The sequence below is a fragment of the Lissotriton helveticus genome, chromosome 6, assembly GCF_964261635.1.
Source record: "Lissotriton helveticus chromosome 6, aLisHel1.1, whole genome shotgun sequence".
Classification (NCBI taxonomy): Eukaryota; Metazoa; Chordata; class Amphibia; order Caudata; family Salamandridae; genus Lissotriton; species Lissotriton helveticus.
Window position 1 is genome coordinate 995859777 of NC_136067.1, and position 16336 is coordinate 995876112.

Sequence of the window (16336 nt, forward strand, 5' to 3'; positions counted from 1 at the left end):
TTTGCCTGTCTCTTTCAGATGCACAGGTTACTTACTTGTGTAACGATATATCTGTAAGAGACATTAGTTAGTGAGAGATTCCTTACCACCCCACGCATCCTCCCCGTTCTGCGAACTGATTTCTAGGGTTAAGGCCATCCCTTTCAGGGCCCTGGTTTCAATGCTCCAGTGGTCAATCTTGCATGGCTCTGCTTTCCTGGCGCGTAAAAGTCCTGTACAGACCTGACGTCAGCGTGCATGGGCATGTCTAAGTAGCTCCAGCTACATCATCTCAGCGACTCCGATGCCAGCGACCTATGCGGAGCCGTACGACGCCGCCGCCTACCATCGTGCAGGGGTACTGCCGACGAAAAAACTTCCGGATCCAGTCTGACGCCTGGGGATATTCTAAGGTAAGGAATCTATCACTAACTAATGTCTCTTACAGATATATCGTTGCACAAGTAAGTAACTGGTGCATTACTCCTTGTATCTGCTCCACTCAAATCCTCAGTACACTTTAGGCCTTCTCCTTTGATGATGATCTGTGTACACAGGAGGGGGTACTAATTCGAAATTTCTTAATGCATCGCTCAAGCACACTAGAAGCATTTCTGTAACAGTAGTACATGGGAGACATGCAAATGTTGCAATCTTATTTCCTTTAAAGTCTGGTTTGTGCGAGGCAGATGGCCTTGCTGATCTACACATTGAAAATAGTCCTGCAGTGTTTTGGAGAATGTAAAACTTTACTTCTCTTTTTGTTAGCAGGACTAAAGTCAACTTAAAGCTCTGAAAATGTCCGAAAATACTATGGTGATCTTGCACACAAAGTTAACATTATCATTCAAAATATTCGTTTTCAAGGCCTTAAGACTGACACACCCATGCTCTCTTTCTCTCTCTAAAAAGATCGCATTCTCAGGTTGGCATACAGCGAGTTCACTGACTGGTCGTGAGTTATTTCATGGACGAGTGACGCGCTAGATAGCATGAGCATGACAGACGCTATAACTCTGTCCTGAAAGCAACCAAACGTTTTCGATGATTTCACTGTAAAGTGTACTCGTCTCTGAACAGCAAAGTGAACCGGATTGTGTCGAGGGTGGTAATTTCTCCTTTACTTTGTAAAAGGTTTTCAAGATTTCCGAAAATGCCAGTGTCAAATGAGTGTCGTGTGGAATGTTTTGTCAACAAAGTTTTGTCAAAATCCTACCTGTACAATATAAACTGGGAAAAATAATTTGGCCATATGTATAGTAAAAAGCGTCTTATTAGAGCTTGTATGGCTTGATGAATACCATTAAAATCATGATCCATATATTTTATTTGCTGCAGGATAATAAACCGGACTTGATTGTAAAACTGTAGCACAAAATCTCTGTGCATCTCTGATATCTTCATACACTCTCTAGAAACACAACTCTGAATCTGAAATTGGAGGATTGGGGTGCAATGCAGCAATCACTGCTGGGCGTCCACAAAAGGTTCTTGGTTGACTCCCCTTTCTGGGCACACATCCCAGAAGTGACACCACTTCCGGAATGGTACTTGCGGCCTATCACTTTTGAGTTTGATAGAAGCTATCCCTTTTACTATAGGCGTGTGTTTTAAACAACTTAATTAGATCACGACTAAAATGACGGCAAGAAATGTGTCCTGTTTTGGGCTTATGCTTTTCACCTGTGTTTGTTTTTCCTCATAGCTGGAAGGGCACAATATCTTCTCTACACTGAACTCCACGGAGTACGAGGAGGTGCTAGAAATCATCCGCAAAGCCATCATCGCAACAGACCTTGCACTTTACTTTGGAAACAGAAAGCACTTGGAAGAGCTGCATCAGGCGGGTTCCCTAAACCTAAACAACCAAACACATAGGTAAAGGCTGATAGTGGAACCTATGGTACTATTAAGCACAGCTAGAAAGCAATGCCAGCTAGTGTTTGCTTGCATGATTGCTCTGCTTCGTGAATACATTTTTCTCATTTAGTAACGCCTGCTTTTTGTGCATTTTGAATTATTTAGCATTGATCATACTTTCTAATGGGGTTAATGGGCACAGTCTTTCTGTAGATTCCACTTTCCTGGCAGACTAGAACTCGGGTGACCCCAATAGTAAATCTAGCTGCATTATCAGAAGTGACATTCCTTTGAGCGCAATGTAGTACCTTGTGCATTCTTTACTTTCCATTCTCTTTTCTGCGCCACAAGCTCATGGGACTACTAAAATGCTTCATAATCCTGTGTAATTGTAAGTAAGTATATTCTTCTTGTTTGCAGGCTCCCTCGCAGTCATTTATCCAAAACCAGTCTCTTAAATATGTGTTTAATAATGCACAGCAATGCTTAGTGTGGTTTTTGGGGCTCTCTCAGTCTCTTCCCCAGTAATACCTGTGCTGTTTAGTCAAGTAAGGGTTTGCGGTACCATGAGGTTCTCTTTGGGTGTTCCATACTCAGTGTATTGGTTCCTCGTTCCATCCAAGTAAGGGATACCTCGATCCGAGTGGCATATTTGCATATCTAACCTGCACTTATAACCTGCAACCAGAACTGTCTATCTCAGTTGGTGTTAGAGAACTATTTCTCAGTGTCAGACAGATCGGCTATCAAGAAAAAGGAATACAAACCTTAACATAGGAGTTAGAGTAAGTAAAACATAAACAAATATTTTTGTAAGGCTGACATCCAGATGGTATGAAGCCTGGTGGGTAAGTAGTAATGTTCTATGTTGAAACATAACACTTAACTTCCTTTCTAACTCATCAGATGCCCTGGAAGTTCAAATATTTTGACTCCTCTGCATGTCTTAGCGAGAGGACTACTGCTGTATTTCAGTTTTGCTACTACCTCTAGTAAGCTTCTGTACCAGAAATGGCTACTCTTATTCTTCCTGTGCTAGGGATTGGCACGTCTCTCTTTTCCACAATTCTCCATTGCTTTGGGACAATACCTCTGCTTCTATTGTGTTGCGGTCGTCCAGTTGGAATCTGACTTGCTGCTTGTTGTTTGAGATGTACAAGAAATAGTTAATGTATTTTATATTTTCTTTGGAAAGAATTAAAGGCTTACGTTTCATGAGTGATTTTTCAGGTAGTGTAAGCTTAAACAGGAAAGCAGTTGAAATGAATCCGTAAAGGGGTGATGTGGTCAGAGCTCTTGGCTCCCAAGAACTGGGAAGCTGCTGATTTTGAGGATGCCTGTTGAGTGAGCTCAGATTCATTTGGAAGGCTCTACCACTATCTGTAAGTCGCCTGGGCAAATAGGTGGCAAGAGCTTTCACAGAGTGTGAAGTTGCCATGAAGTTATTTTAGTAGTTTTGGTGCAATAGTCACGTAACGAGGAAGACAGAAGAGCAAAATAAAACCAAGAATTCTTTTTAAGGAAGTGCCGAGAGGTGAAGGTAAATGCCCACAAGATCAGATAGTAGATGAATGACCAGGAGAGATGTGACAACATTCTGTTTTGTAAAGGTTACCTTAAGATAAAGAAGTCCATCCCTCGAGTTTTGGAAGAGTTTCAGCCAGTTGCTGTCTTACAGAGAAACACTCTACGGTAGAAATTGGTGTAATTTGTATATCGATGAACAATGAAGTCATGCCCGCATACAGTACATCCTAATTGTTCCATGTTTAGATGTTAAATAGTTGGAGCCAGCATCCTCTCTTGGTGGGGTGCAGTATTGTAGTGGGTGGAGGGCAACCTAGGGGATCCAGACTTTGCAGTGTTCCAACAAGGAAAGGCAGGAACCAGCCTAGTGCCCTTACTCCTGCACCCACACACATCTCAAGTTTGCTTGGCGCAAGACACCATGATTTATTGCATCAAAAGCTGCTTTCAGTTGAGAGGACTAGTAGACCTGTATTACCATCATCAGTGTCATCCCATACCAGCAAAGCTCCATCATGGTCTGAAGCCAGTCTGGTAGGATCTAAAGATGCATTGTGCTATTGTAGTAGCAAGGATGGCGTATGGTCTACTCCATGTACTTGCTGCTTCCTAAATGTTTTCTTTGTCCTACACTGGATCTCATGAGAGTGACCAGATATGTCAAACATGAAAAATTAATTGCCGTCCCTTTGGTACAGATTGGAATGGTCACTCTGACCATTCGGGGGGGGGACCCTAATTATAATCCTATCTTTCTCGTGGCACACTGCTGGCTTTTGAATCGCTAGACACATAGAAATAAATTATCTCAATCCGAAAGACATACACTTGTGATTCCCTGGATTTTAATTAGCATTAGGAGATCCTCCCACATCCCTTCGAGAGTTGAACTCATTTTAAAGGTTGTATTTGGTGGCGGTGATACCCATGGTAATCAATTACCATGAGTATTCTAGCATGCGTCTAAGGTCCCTGATCAAGGGTTTTTATTGCTTCTTAGACCAAATGTGCAGTGGGCTAAAGCTGAACTGATGAACGAACGTTATTGTGAAGGGACATGCCCAAGGAAAAATAGCTTTTCATCCGGTGTGCAAAAGGGGGTGGTGATGGACGGAGCATCTGAATCAATCAAACACTCACACCCAGTCAAAAGATCTGGTTTTTTTTTGTTTTTTTTTAATTTGTTTTTATTGTTGCCAACACAATAACCATAGGTACATATCTATTGTATACCGCAGCGTCAACATTCAGCTGCATTCAATCAGTAGAGCAACTTTTCAAATTTCCCATTTTCTCCCCAACTCTAAACATACTACTTAAAAGGGTCAATTTAAACAGTCCGTTTTATATATCAATGATATCATTAGCGTTAATAGAGGCGCAACAAGCAGTATCCACATTTTCTGTCAGAAATAATTCTGTCTACATGTTCAGTACCTGGGGCTCGATCATTCCCTAACCCTCTAAGCCCAACCCATTATTCCTGACATCACTCCATATCCTCATCCTCCCCAGAGCTATCTGCATCCTCATCTTCAGGCAAAGGCTCACAGATATCCCCTCTATATGAGTTCCACGGTGTCCATGTTTTGTTCCATTTGCGTGGATTAAGCCTCTGTTTGTAAATCGCCCTCTCTGTTACCATAAGCATATCCATGTTCCTGCACCATTGCGACAATGTCGGAGTAGTCGGCGCCCCCCAGTTCTGTGCTATATCTCGCTTTGCCAGCATCACACCAATGACCACCCAGCGTTTTCCATGCGGTGACAGGTCAGTTGGGCCCCACACATTCAGTAAGCATACCCGAGGGTCAGGTGAGAATGGTGTCTGTAGTGTCTGGCTGATCGTTCGTGCTACACGCCTCCAGTAAATTTGTAAAGTAGGGCAATCCCACAAAGTATGGAACAGCGTACCCTCCTCACAACAATTCCTCCGACAGTATGGATGTTCCGCCCTACGTATTTTGTGCAGTGTTGTGCGAGTATAGTAAACCCTGTGTAGTACTTTAAATTGGACCAGTCTGAAACGTGTGGATATACCTGCCTCCCTGGGTGACGCCAATGCTGCGGTCCATTCCGTTTCATCCAAGTCCCCAATCTCCTCTACCCATTTCTCTCTCAAACGCACCAGCGGATCCGGTAGATTGTTTAACAGTTTCCGGTAGGTGAGGGAGGTTGCACCAGCCTCAATATAGTCCGTAAGGAGCCGATCTTCCAACGGAGCCGACTCCGGGACCGTCGCTCCCATTTCCAACACAGACATGAGTGCGTGTCTAACTTGTATGTATCTGTACGTTTCGGTCAATCCAAGGTCGTACTGCTCCCTCAGGGTTTCAAAGGTTATCACTGCGCCCCTGGACCATAGATCTCCAACCGTGGAGATCCCTATGGTATCCCATCGATCAAACCCCTTGCTATTGCGCAGAGTACCGAGGGCCCTGGAGTCCCACAGTGGCGTGAGCTTAGTAATCACTCCCTCCCATCCCAGCCGCCTCTGAGCCCTATGCCATATAGATACCGTGTGTTTGGTAGGGCCCTCTAGCCTTCCCACCAGACCTTTGTTGTATAGCGGGGCCAGGAGAGTGGTCGTGCCCAATTGTCGTCTATCCGCCATGTATGCCGGATCGTCGTGTGCACCATGTATCCATTGGTTGATCACCTTAAGGTGTGCTGCCCAGTAGTACAATTCAAGGTGTGGGAGCGCTATCCCCCCACTGTACCAATCTCTAGTCAGTTTTAGTTGCGCCACTCTAGCTGGTTTGCCACTCCACAGCAAGGCGGACAGTTGCGCCGACACTTGGCGGAAGAACAACAGTGGGACCACCTCCGGTGCGTTCTCTAGTGCATATAGGAAGCGAGGCAGCGCCAGCATTTTAAAGAGTGCCGCCCTACCCAGCATTGTCAGTGGGAGGGCCTTCCAATGGCGTACGTCCGCCTTCAACCTGTTCAGCAGGGGTACAAGGTTCAGCTCCAAAAAGGTCGCAGAGTCCCTCGTGATTTGGATCCCCAGGTATCTGAAGGTACGGGGCTCCACGACCAACTGGCAGTCCGGAGGCAGAACCGGGGGGTCGCCCCGTATCATATACAGTACGGACTTGGACCAGTTCAGTTTATATCCTGATGCTGCACCATTTTTCTCACACAGGGCTAGTAGTACCGAAATACCTCTCTCGAGGTCCATCAGGTAGATGAGCATATCATCCGCATACAGGGAGACCCTATCCTCCCATCCATCTCCCCACTGTATGCCCTTCAGCAGCTGGGTGGATCTAAGAACTACGGCCAGGGGTTCCAACACTAATGCAAAGAGCAACGGCGAGAGTGGGCATCCCTGTCTCGTGCCCCTCGCCAGCGGGAATTCTCTCGAGATACAACCATTGGCCGTCACCCTCGCCACTGGTTCGGTGTACAACAACTTGACCCATGAGATGAATCCGGGTCCTATACCCATGTGTTCCAGGACCGCAAAAAGATATCGCCACTCCACCATGTCAAACGCCATTTTGGCGTCCAATGAAAGCACCGCCGCAGGTTCAGTCAATGTTGGGGCGCGAGCCAGCACTCCGTGCAGCCGTCGCAGATTCAGCGCCGTGCTCCGGTGCGGCATAAAGCCCGACTGGTCTGGGTGGATTAGGCGCGGGAGATGGGGCAACAGTCTGGTGGCCAGTAGTTTCGCTAAAATTTTATTCTCGGCATTAAGGAGCGAGATAGGGCGGTACGATCCGCATTCCTCAGGGGGTTTGCCGGGCTTCGGTATTGCCACTATTGTAGCCATACGTTGGTCAGGGGGTAGCAACCCTTGCTCCCGGCTTTCCATGTACATTGCAAACATGGGTGTGGAAAGCGTGTCGGACACGATCTTGTACCATTCAATCGGCACTCCATTAGGGCCCATTGCTTTCCCGGGGTGGAGCGCCGCTATGGCCAGCTGAATCTCTTCGGACGTCAGGTCCGAATCAAGTTCGTCTCGATCTTCCTGGGAGAGAGTGCGGGTCGGCACCCCTATGAGCGACCCCTCTACCATCTCACGTGTGACTTCAGTTTCAGGGGAATAGACAGAATGAAAGTGGTCCGCTAGGAGCTCCACTATCCGGGCCGGATTGGTCTGCAACACCCCTCCCGAATCCCTCAGCTGCAGTATTGCTCTTTGCCCTCCACGCTTCCTCTCCAGCCAAGCCAACAATCTACCCGCCTTATCGCCTACATCATAGATCCTACTTGTAGTCGCCACCATATTGCCCACCACTTTGCATCGCATATGGTCCGTGTGTCTCTGCTGACACAACCGGAGCGTGTGATGTGTATCCTCACTTGGGTTACTCTCATGGTCCTGTGTCGCTCTGCCGAGCTGCTCTTCTAGGTCTAGTAGTTCTTGGCTCTGTGCGTGTTTATGTTGTGCGATAACCGAGATTGCCTGCCCTCGAAGAACCGTTTTATAGGCCTCCCATAATGTTACATGGGAAGTCACCGATCCTGCATTGTCAGCGAGGTAAGATCTCGTGCCCGTCTTTAAAGCCTTAGTTATGACCGGCTCTTTGAGGAATCCCGGGTATATAGGGTAGAGGCGCCTGTGAGTGCAAATTTGGCTGGACAGAGTTAGTAGCAGCGGGGAGTGGTCCGAGACCCCTCGTGGCTTGATGTGGGTGTCAGTGATATTGAGACGGCCCCCCCCCCCCCAGTGTGAGGAAGTAGTCAATCCTTGATAAGCTATCGTGAACTGCCGAATAGTATGTGTATTGGTGGTCCTCTGGGTGAAACTGCCTCCATATGTCCACTAATCCCTGCGCTTCCATAAAATCATATAACTTGGAAGGCCCTGATGAGCGCGTGTGCATCGGGTAACGGTCTAGAGAGTTGTGTGCCACCGCATTAAAATCACCCCCCATTATAAGATCTCCCTCCGGGAGGTTTAACAAAAAGGTCCCTAGTTCCGGGAGGGCTATGGCGTGCAATGCCGGCGGGATATACACTGAGACCACATTGAGCGGTCTTCCCTCCCATTGTCCATGTACCGCCGCAAAGCGACCCTGTGTGTCAACGCTAACTGATTGCGAAATAAACCTGGACGAGCGGTGCATTAGTATCCCAGTACCCCGGGACCCTCTAGTAAATTCAGAGTGAACAAGCATCCTGTACCCTTTCCTATCCAGGGCCCGGGTCGCCGTGCCAGTCAGATGAGTTTCCTGCAACAGGACCAGGGCTGGGTTCAACCTATTTATGCTTTGTAAGACCAATCCCCGCTTTACCTTATCTCCCAGGCCCCTCACATTCCAAGACATTAGGCTCAACGGTGATGCCCGCCCCACACTAGTGTCCTCCCCCCCCCATGGCATAAGAAGCGGTTAGTCAGCCGACTTCCGCAGTGCAGTAAACAGCGTACGAAGTGAACATGCATTCTCCCTTGCATTACCCCTACTCTACACACTCTCAACATACAGTACATTTTTTGACCCTGTGTAGTATTTGAAAACCAAAAACACATCCTACCCCCAACTCCCCCCCCTCCCTGCCCCCCTGCTCAACGGACTCAAAACTGCCCGCCCCCCCAACTCAGCAGAGTGCCTGATCCCAACCCAAAACATAGTACTTGCTTGCTGGGGTGAAGGACCCTCCGGTATCAGCGGCCCCCAATTACAGCCGCGGAGGCCCTCAGCCCAGTGTCCAGGGCGGCATTGCCGGTCAACATAGCAATCAGTTCAGCCGTGTAACAATTGCGAATCATTGTTCTTCCTCAGCACCGTCTTCCTGAAGATCATTCAAGGGGGAGAGTGCCACCGCCCCCTCCTCAGCGGATTGTGAGCTTTGTCGGGAGCCTGTAGTACGGTGCTTATTGTGCCTGTTAGAGCGACGCGGGGGGTCCACCTGTCTCCAACCCTCCAGCCATTCCTGCGCCATTTCCGGGGAGTCAAAAAACCAAGTCTTATTATCAGCCACAATCCGAAGTTTGGCCGGAAAAAGCATTGAGTACGAAATTTCCCTAGCCCTCAATTCCTTCTTCACTTCGAAAAAGGTTCTCCTCCTCCGTGCTACCTCGGCCGTGTAGTCTGGAAAAAAGGCTACAGTAGAGTTCTGGATCTTAAGAGGGGGCGAATTTCTTGCTGCCTGCAGGATGGCATCACGATCCCTGAAATTAAAAAGTCGTGCTATGATCGGCCTAGGGTTGGCGCCCGTCTGCCGGCGTCCTCTAGGGACTCTGTGTGCCCTTTCCACTGTGAAGAAGGCGGAGAGACCTTTATGTTGAAGTTTCTGCTTGATTAAGTCCTCCACATATAGGTCCATTGCCCTCGTGTCTTCCGATTCCGGCACACCTACTATACGAACGTTGTTCCGCCTCGAGCGTCCTTCTTGGTCATTGAGCTTTTCACGCAGTTCCTTATTTTCCTTCAAAACGCGTTCCATACCAATCTGCAGCTCCGACACGTCTTCCACCAAGGACTTGGTCACCACTTCCATACTATTCACTTTCTCCGACATCTTATGGAAGTCTGCTCTTATGAGCGTAATTTCGGCGGAGAGTGATCCAACTGTGGCTTGTACTTGCGTGAGGGCCCTCATAACATCGTCCAGGGTTGTCTTCTTGGTCCCCGCCGCCTCCGCTGACTTGCCCTGCTGTGACCTGGCGTCGGGGGGGGGATGAAACGGGTTTTTCATACGCAAATCGGTCAAGGCGGGATTGTGACCCTTCGGTCCCCTGCCGGCCATCTCAGCCGTGATAGTCGTTCAACGTGTGCGCAGTCGGTGTCTCACTCCACTGAGTCAGTGTGTCTGCGGCGATGCACCCACACCCGACGCCGTCCGGGCCAAGCCACTCTCAGGGCGTTCACAGGGTGTAGTTGCAGATCTTTGGGCAGCACCGGGCCCCCCCTCGGTATCCCGCAGGAGCAAGGAAACAAGGCTGCCCCACTCGTGTGTGGGGTGGGTGTGTGAACTGCCACCCCTGGTAATGCGGAGACTCCCCCACCACAGCGACTCACTTGCCACCACAGCCCCGCCGTCCTCGGGGCATTCAGCAGACTCTCCTGGTGAGGTTTTCAGGGCATCGGTGTCCGACACATAGGGCGGCCCAAAGCTGAGGATCCAAGTCTGTGAGCAAGACCTCCCGCCCCTCGGAACAGGTCTGGGAAGATGTGTAAGGGGTCCCGGTCCCTGCCCGGAATTATGGCCACGTTATGACGCCCCCAGTTAGCGGAGGATCTCCGGCGGGCCAGTGTGCTTCGCCCAGCAGCGATCAGTTCCTCCCGACCCAGCTCCGCCGGTCGAGATCGAAGCGGGGTCTGCTGCGGTTGGTTCAAGGCCGTCAGAGCGCTCCCAAGATGGCGGCTCCTCTTCCCGGAGTCACCGCTCCTCGTGCCTCCTCCCGATCCGGCAGGCCGACAGGATCAGAGCGGCCCCCTCCTCACCTCTTCTCCTCGGCGGGGCGCCCGGGCTCACACTCCGCGCCGGCAGATGCCGGCGGTGCCGCAAGGGTGGTGCGGGTCCCTCCTCTCCGCCGCCAGGCTCATGCGAGCGCTTCCGGTGCCCCTCCGCCCGGAGCAGTAAACTTCCTGTCCGCTCGGCAGTGCAGGACACTCCCCGGTCCGGAGGCTGAGCACGGGCCCACACAAGCGTCGGCCAGAACTGAAGATTCCGACCACTGATCGTAGTCCCGGTAGGCTAGGATGCTGCCGCCCGGTCCTGGGCTTCGTCGCCTTCCCGCCAGGGAATTATTTCAGGCGGATGAATGAACGGATAGGCTAGGAGGCCGCTTCAATCACGGAGCTCTCCTCTCAAGCTGCCGCCATCTCCGGCTGCTGGCCACGCCCCCAAAAGATCTGGGTTTAATCCATCACCGTTCTTTAGCCCACTCTGCCACCCCAGTTCAGACATGGCTATATGCAAATCAGTCTGACCCTGTGCCTCATGGGAACAGTCCAGCCCGAACTGCCAAGCCATGTCTTCCCTGGTCCGGAAACAAGCTTCCGAGGACCGGTTTCTGGCATTCCAGCCGTCTTCAGCCCAGCTTGCTTGAATCCAATGGCAAAGTGAGCAAGGGACTCACGTCTGAGCATACCCTGCCACACTTATGTCAGCTAAAAGCGGTACAAAAGGGGATGTTGATGGACGGAGCATCTGAATCAATCAAACACTCACACCCAGTCAAAAGATCTGGGTTTAATCCATCACCGTTCTTTAGTCCACTCTGCCACCCCAGTTCAGACATGGCTATATGCAAATCAGTCTGACCCTGTGCCTCATGGGAACAGTCCAGCCTGAACTGCCAAGCCATGTCTTCCCTGGACCGGAAACAAGTTTCCGATGACCGGTTTCTGGCATTCCAGCCGTCTTCAGCCCAGCTTGCTTGAATCCAGTGGCAAAGTGAGCAAGGGCCTCACGTCTGAGCATACCCTGCCACACTTAAGGCGGCTAAAAGCGGTACAAAAGGGGGTGGTGAAGGACGGAGCATCTGAATCAATCAAACACTCACACCCAGTCAAAAGATCTGGGTTTAATCCATCACCGTTCTTTAGCCCACTCTGCCACCCCAGTTCAGACATGGCTATATGCAAATCAGTCTGACCCTGTGCCTCATGGGAACAGTCCAGCCCAAACTGCCAAGCCATGTCTTTCCTGGACCGGAAACAAGCTTCCGAGGACCGGTTTCTGGCATTCCAGCCGTCTTCAGCCCAGCTTGCTTGAATCCAGTGGCAAAGTGAGCAAGGGACTCACGTCTGAGCATACCCTGCCACACTTACCTTACCTTAAATCATCCCTCCATGACTTTCATCTTTTCCTCTACTCCATAGTCTGCAAAACCTGCAGCACACTCCCTTAGCATTCCAGCACTTGTCCCATACTAGGCACAGCTGTTAGCCTCTGTAGGCACGTTGGTCTCTGTAGTCTCATCAGACCTTCGTCGTGTATGCTCTTTGAGCCAATACACAGCTTCTCGTTTCGTCTTTTGACCGTAAAGACTGTCTTCCTCATTACAATCATTCTATGAGTGAGTTTCAGGCACTGTTGGTGCAACCTCCCTACTCCTTTTTTCTGGACAAAGTGGCTCTGAGGAATCGAATGGCTTATTTTCTTAAAGTTGAGACTCCTTTTCACCTTTGGCAATACATCAATCTCCCAGCATTCTTTGCCCCTCCTCACCCTTTGATTGAGGAGGGGAGGCCCCATTGATTTGGACCCCAAAAGAGCTTTAAGCGTTTACATCTTTGGCCATCAGATGGTCTATCAGCTTTTTATGGGGTTCTCTGGTGCAAACAAAAGGGAAGGCTGTTCAAAAAAGGACTCTATCAAGGTGGGTTTTCCTCTGCATTCAGATCTGCTACCCCCTTGCCAAAAGGAGTGAGAGCCTGTTCCAACAGGGCTAAGGCTGCTGCCACTGCTTTGCCCTGCAGAATGCCTGCCCTTGACATCTTACGGGATGTGACTTGGTTGTCGGTGTACACATTCAGAAGCACTACTGCCGTGACAGCCAGGTCTGATTTGAAGGACATTTTGCCTGTTCAGTACTGCAGAACGTTTTGGTCTGTCCACTCTAGAGAACGCCCCCTTTGGGGAGTTACAGCTCGGGTGTCTATTCTAAAGTTAAAGGTCCGGAACCTGCAAATAGAATTATCCATCAGAAAAATAAATCACTTACTTTCAAGAATGGTCTTTCTGATGGCTACTCTAACCTCAGATTCTTCTCCATTTTGTAGAGTGGGCTCTTTTTATCATCTAAAAAGGTCCCAAGTTAGCAATCTGCTCAGTGGCAGTTAGTTTTTTCAACTTTTGACCTCCAGCTTCCAGCTCAAGGTATTACTTTTGGTGATTTTCAAAATGCCAGTTAAAAAAGGGTTGTTTAGGCCTTGTGAAACTTGTGGGAAATCTAGACTTTTCTCAGAAGATCCCCACAAGCAATGTCTTTATTGCCTCTACCCTGACCATAAACCCAGGGAATGCAAATACTGCCAAACCTTCTCGGCCAAGATTCTCAAGGATAGGGAAGGAAGACTGCTACCCTGGCTCCAAAGAAAAAAAAGCGGTTTCTGAATCTGGCTCTGCAACTGAGGAAAAACCCCATTCTTCCTCCAGAAAAAGAAAAGAATGCAGCCCCTCTTCTCAGCAAGGGAACTCCACAAGATCAAAATCACAGGAGCAGGAAAAATCTGAGGAGAAACACCACAAAAAACAGGTAGAAGTGACTACAAACTTATCTTCTGCTCCAGTCTCTGCTTCTTTGACTCCTGTGAGGGATCTTTCTGCTTGTCCGTCCGTCGACGGCTTCCTTGACTAGAGCTCCCGCTGTTGGTAGGCCTGAAGTGATATCTTCGCCAGTGACTGCTGCAACGTTGATGATCACAACATCGACGGCTACCTCATTGACAGTACCACAGTTGACTTTGAAGACTGCGTCATTGTCGATGATACCTTCGTCGACGAGTCTTCCTCTGCCAACGAGAATTTCTCAGTCTACCACCGCTCCATCGACGACGCTGTCTATATTTCCGCCAACGGTGGTGGTATCAGCGTCAATACCGTCAACGGTACCGTCGACGGGAGAAAAGAATCCATTTGGGACCTTCAAAAATACAGGATTTTTCAAAGATATCTCCTTTGCTTCCAGCACGTCGGCTTGACTTTCAGGAGGCTGAAGATGATCGTATGTTTGGCCCTGCGTATAGTACTTCTCAACTAAAGGTTAAGTGTCAGGCATCTGAGGATGAAGACTTAGAGGACAATGACCCTTCCTTTTACCTATCAGGAGAGTATTCATTCACTGATACGGCTACTGCCAGAATCTTTTCAAGAATGTTATCCCTATGACAAAGAAGATCCTCGCCATTTTAGAGAAACATCTATTAACATCCCGGTATCGTTGGTGACAGACTTGCGTCATATGTTAAATGATTATTACAGACACTTTCCTGAGGCTAATGCTCCGCAACATCCTCCGCCTCCTCAACATGCCCCTGTAGAGTACGCAGGACAAGTAACACCTAAGCCCACAAGGGAAAAGGTTTTGCCTCCTCCAATTATTATTGCTGAGGATACTCAACATGTGGACCAACAACAAGTAGAGGAAGGAGGGGAGAGGATGCACACTGATATTGACACCCAGGATGAATGGGATGATTAGTTCCCACGCCGTCATCTCCTATCCCTTCTACAACAGACTCTCCCCTGCTGACATTGGGAGCTTTCATGATCTGCTGGAACGCACATCGAAGCGCCTTGATCTGCCTATGCCAGTTAAACAAACTGAGTGTTTCTTGTATGACTCAAAGCCAGGCACTCAGCGATCCATAAGAGCAATTCCATCAGTGGATTACTTATGGCAAGAAGGTCTTAAACTGATGAGGACACCAGCTTCCATCCCAGTGGTCATACTGAAACTAGACAAGAAGTACAAAGCTCCTATTAATTCACCCACCTGCCTAATTGGTCATCCTAGGCCGGATTCTGTAAGTATGCAGCGGCACGAAGAAGAGCGAAAAACCCGTCATTTCAGTATTCTGCACTTTCGGAGAAAGGTCGCCAGATGGAAAACATCGGAAAAAGGTTTTCCGCTCTGGCGGCTTCCTCTATTCTGGAAGGTATGACCGACAGATGTGGTTGGACCAGTCTTCACTACTTAAACATCTTCCTAAAGATAAGCAAAGGAAGCAAGGGATATCTTATCGGAAGGAGAAAGAGCTTCCACTGAGATTATAGAGATTGCAATGGATATCTCTTCTACTTACTTTCGTCATTTGGCAGGACCATCGGTGCTGTGATGTCAGGGGTGGCTGAAGGCGACTAGCTTCCATCCCGAAGTTCAGGCTCAGGTGTTAGAAATGCCTTTGATGGTTAGTGCTTATTTGGCACTCATTTACATGAAGCCCTTGTACAGGAATTTATATAGCGCAAATCACCAAGCGGTTTCTAAGCGCTTGCTTAGGGAACCCGTCCTGGTATTCCCCTGTGAGATAACCCTGGCAGGGTATCCGCAAGGTGAAAGCCAGGCATCCCGCCGCGAGGGGCCGTTGTGGAGATTAAGCAAGCTATTGCCCAGCGTCGCAGAGTGTGAACCCGTGAATCGAGTAGGCACCGGAGCGAGAATTGTCGAGTTCATGGACATTTTAGGACTCAAGACCCCGCCGAGCCGGGAATTGAACCCTGGTCCCGGGCTGACCTCTGCTTCCAGGTCTGCCTCCTCTAACCAGTGAGCCACACTTCTCCACTTCAATCTATAAAGAAAGACAGAGACACTGCTAAATCCTTAGCAACGATGCAACAACATTGTTTTCCAGTCCTTTCGGGGCAGAGTTCAAGGGCAGTATACACCCAGACCGCAGTTCCAACAGCAGTTTCAACATTACCTTCAAAGCACCTATCAAACTTATAATCAACCTTTCAGGTCCAGCACTGTATTGTCCTATTCACTGCCCACTGGTCATAAAAGGCAGCAATCTGCTGGAAGATGGCAGGATTTGAACACAAGGCAATGAGTTTCACCGTTGCCTTTTGATCGACCGAAGGAAACTGCGACGCTCCGCGCTCCATGACTATTTTATCGTGGCGGCGTCATCCTAAACAGACCGTCAGGCTGCACCACGCCCTTTTTAACTACGGAAGCGGATAAAAAGAAAAAAGATTTACAACAACGGCGGCGGCATCCTAACCTAACCGTCAGGCGGCACCACGCCAGTGTAACTAAGGAAGTGGAGAAAAAGATTTACTACTAGTTGAAAAGTGGATATCATTCCCAATTACTCCAGCAACCAAATCTTAGAATTGACCAGAGTCCTTGGACCCAGAAGGGAGTCAAGCCTCTAGTAAAGACCGGTCTTTCATTAAAGCTGATTTCTCCGCTACTTATCATCCAACATCGTAGCCTCTCAACTTGTTCCCTTTTTGAAAGTCATCTATTCTGGAATTTATTATCTGATACGGTTGACCACCTGTAACGATTACAACGGAGAACGTCTGAGGTTTCGTTTTTATCTATGAATACATTTTT

At 48.9% G+C, this 16336-nt stretch overlaps 1 protein-coding gene across 8 annotated transcripts in view; it reads left to right on the forward strand.

Moving 5' to 3' along the window:
- Positions 1-16336, forward strand: part of PDE10A (phosphodiesterase 10A) — a 1305213-nt gene that overhangs the window by 974793 nt on the left and 314084 nt on the right. For all 8 annotated transcript variants that reach the window (XM_078648625.1, XM_078648626.1, XM_078648627.1 and 5 more), the window contains one exon: positions 1685-1857. In XM_078648625.1, coding sequence (XP_078504751.1) covers positions 1685-1857 — 173 coding nt within the window. The remainder of the gene's footprint in view (positions 1-1684; positions 1858-16336) is intronic.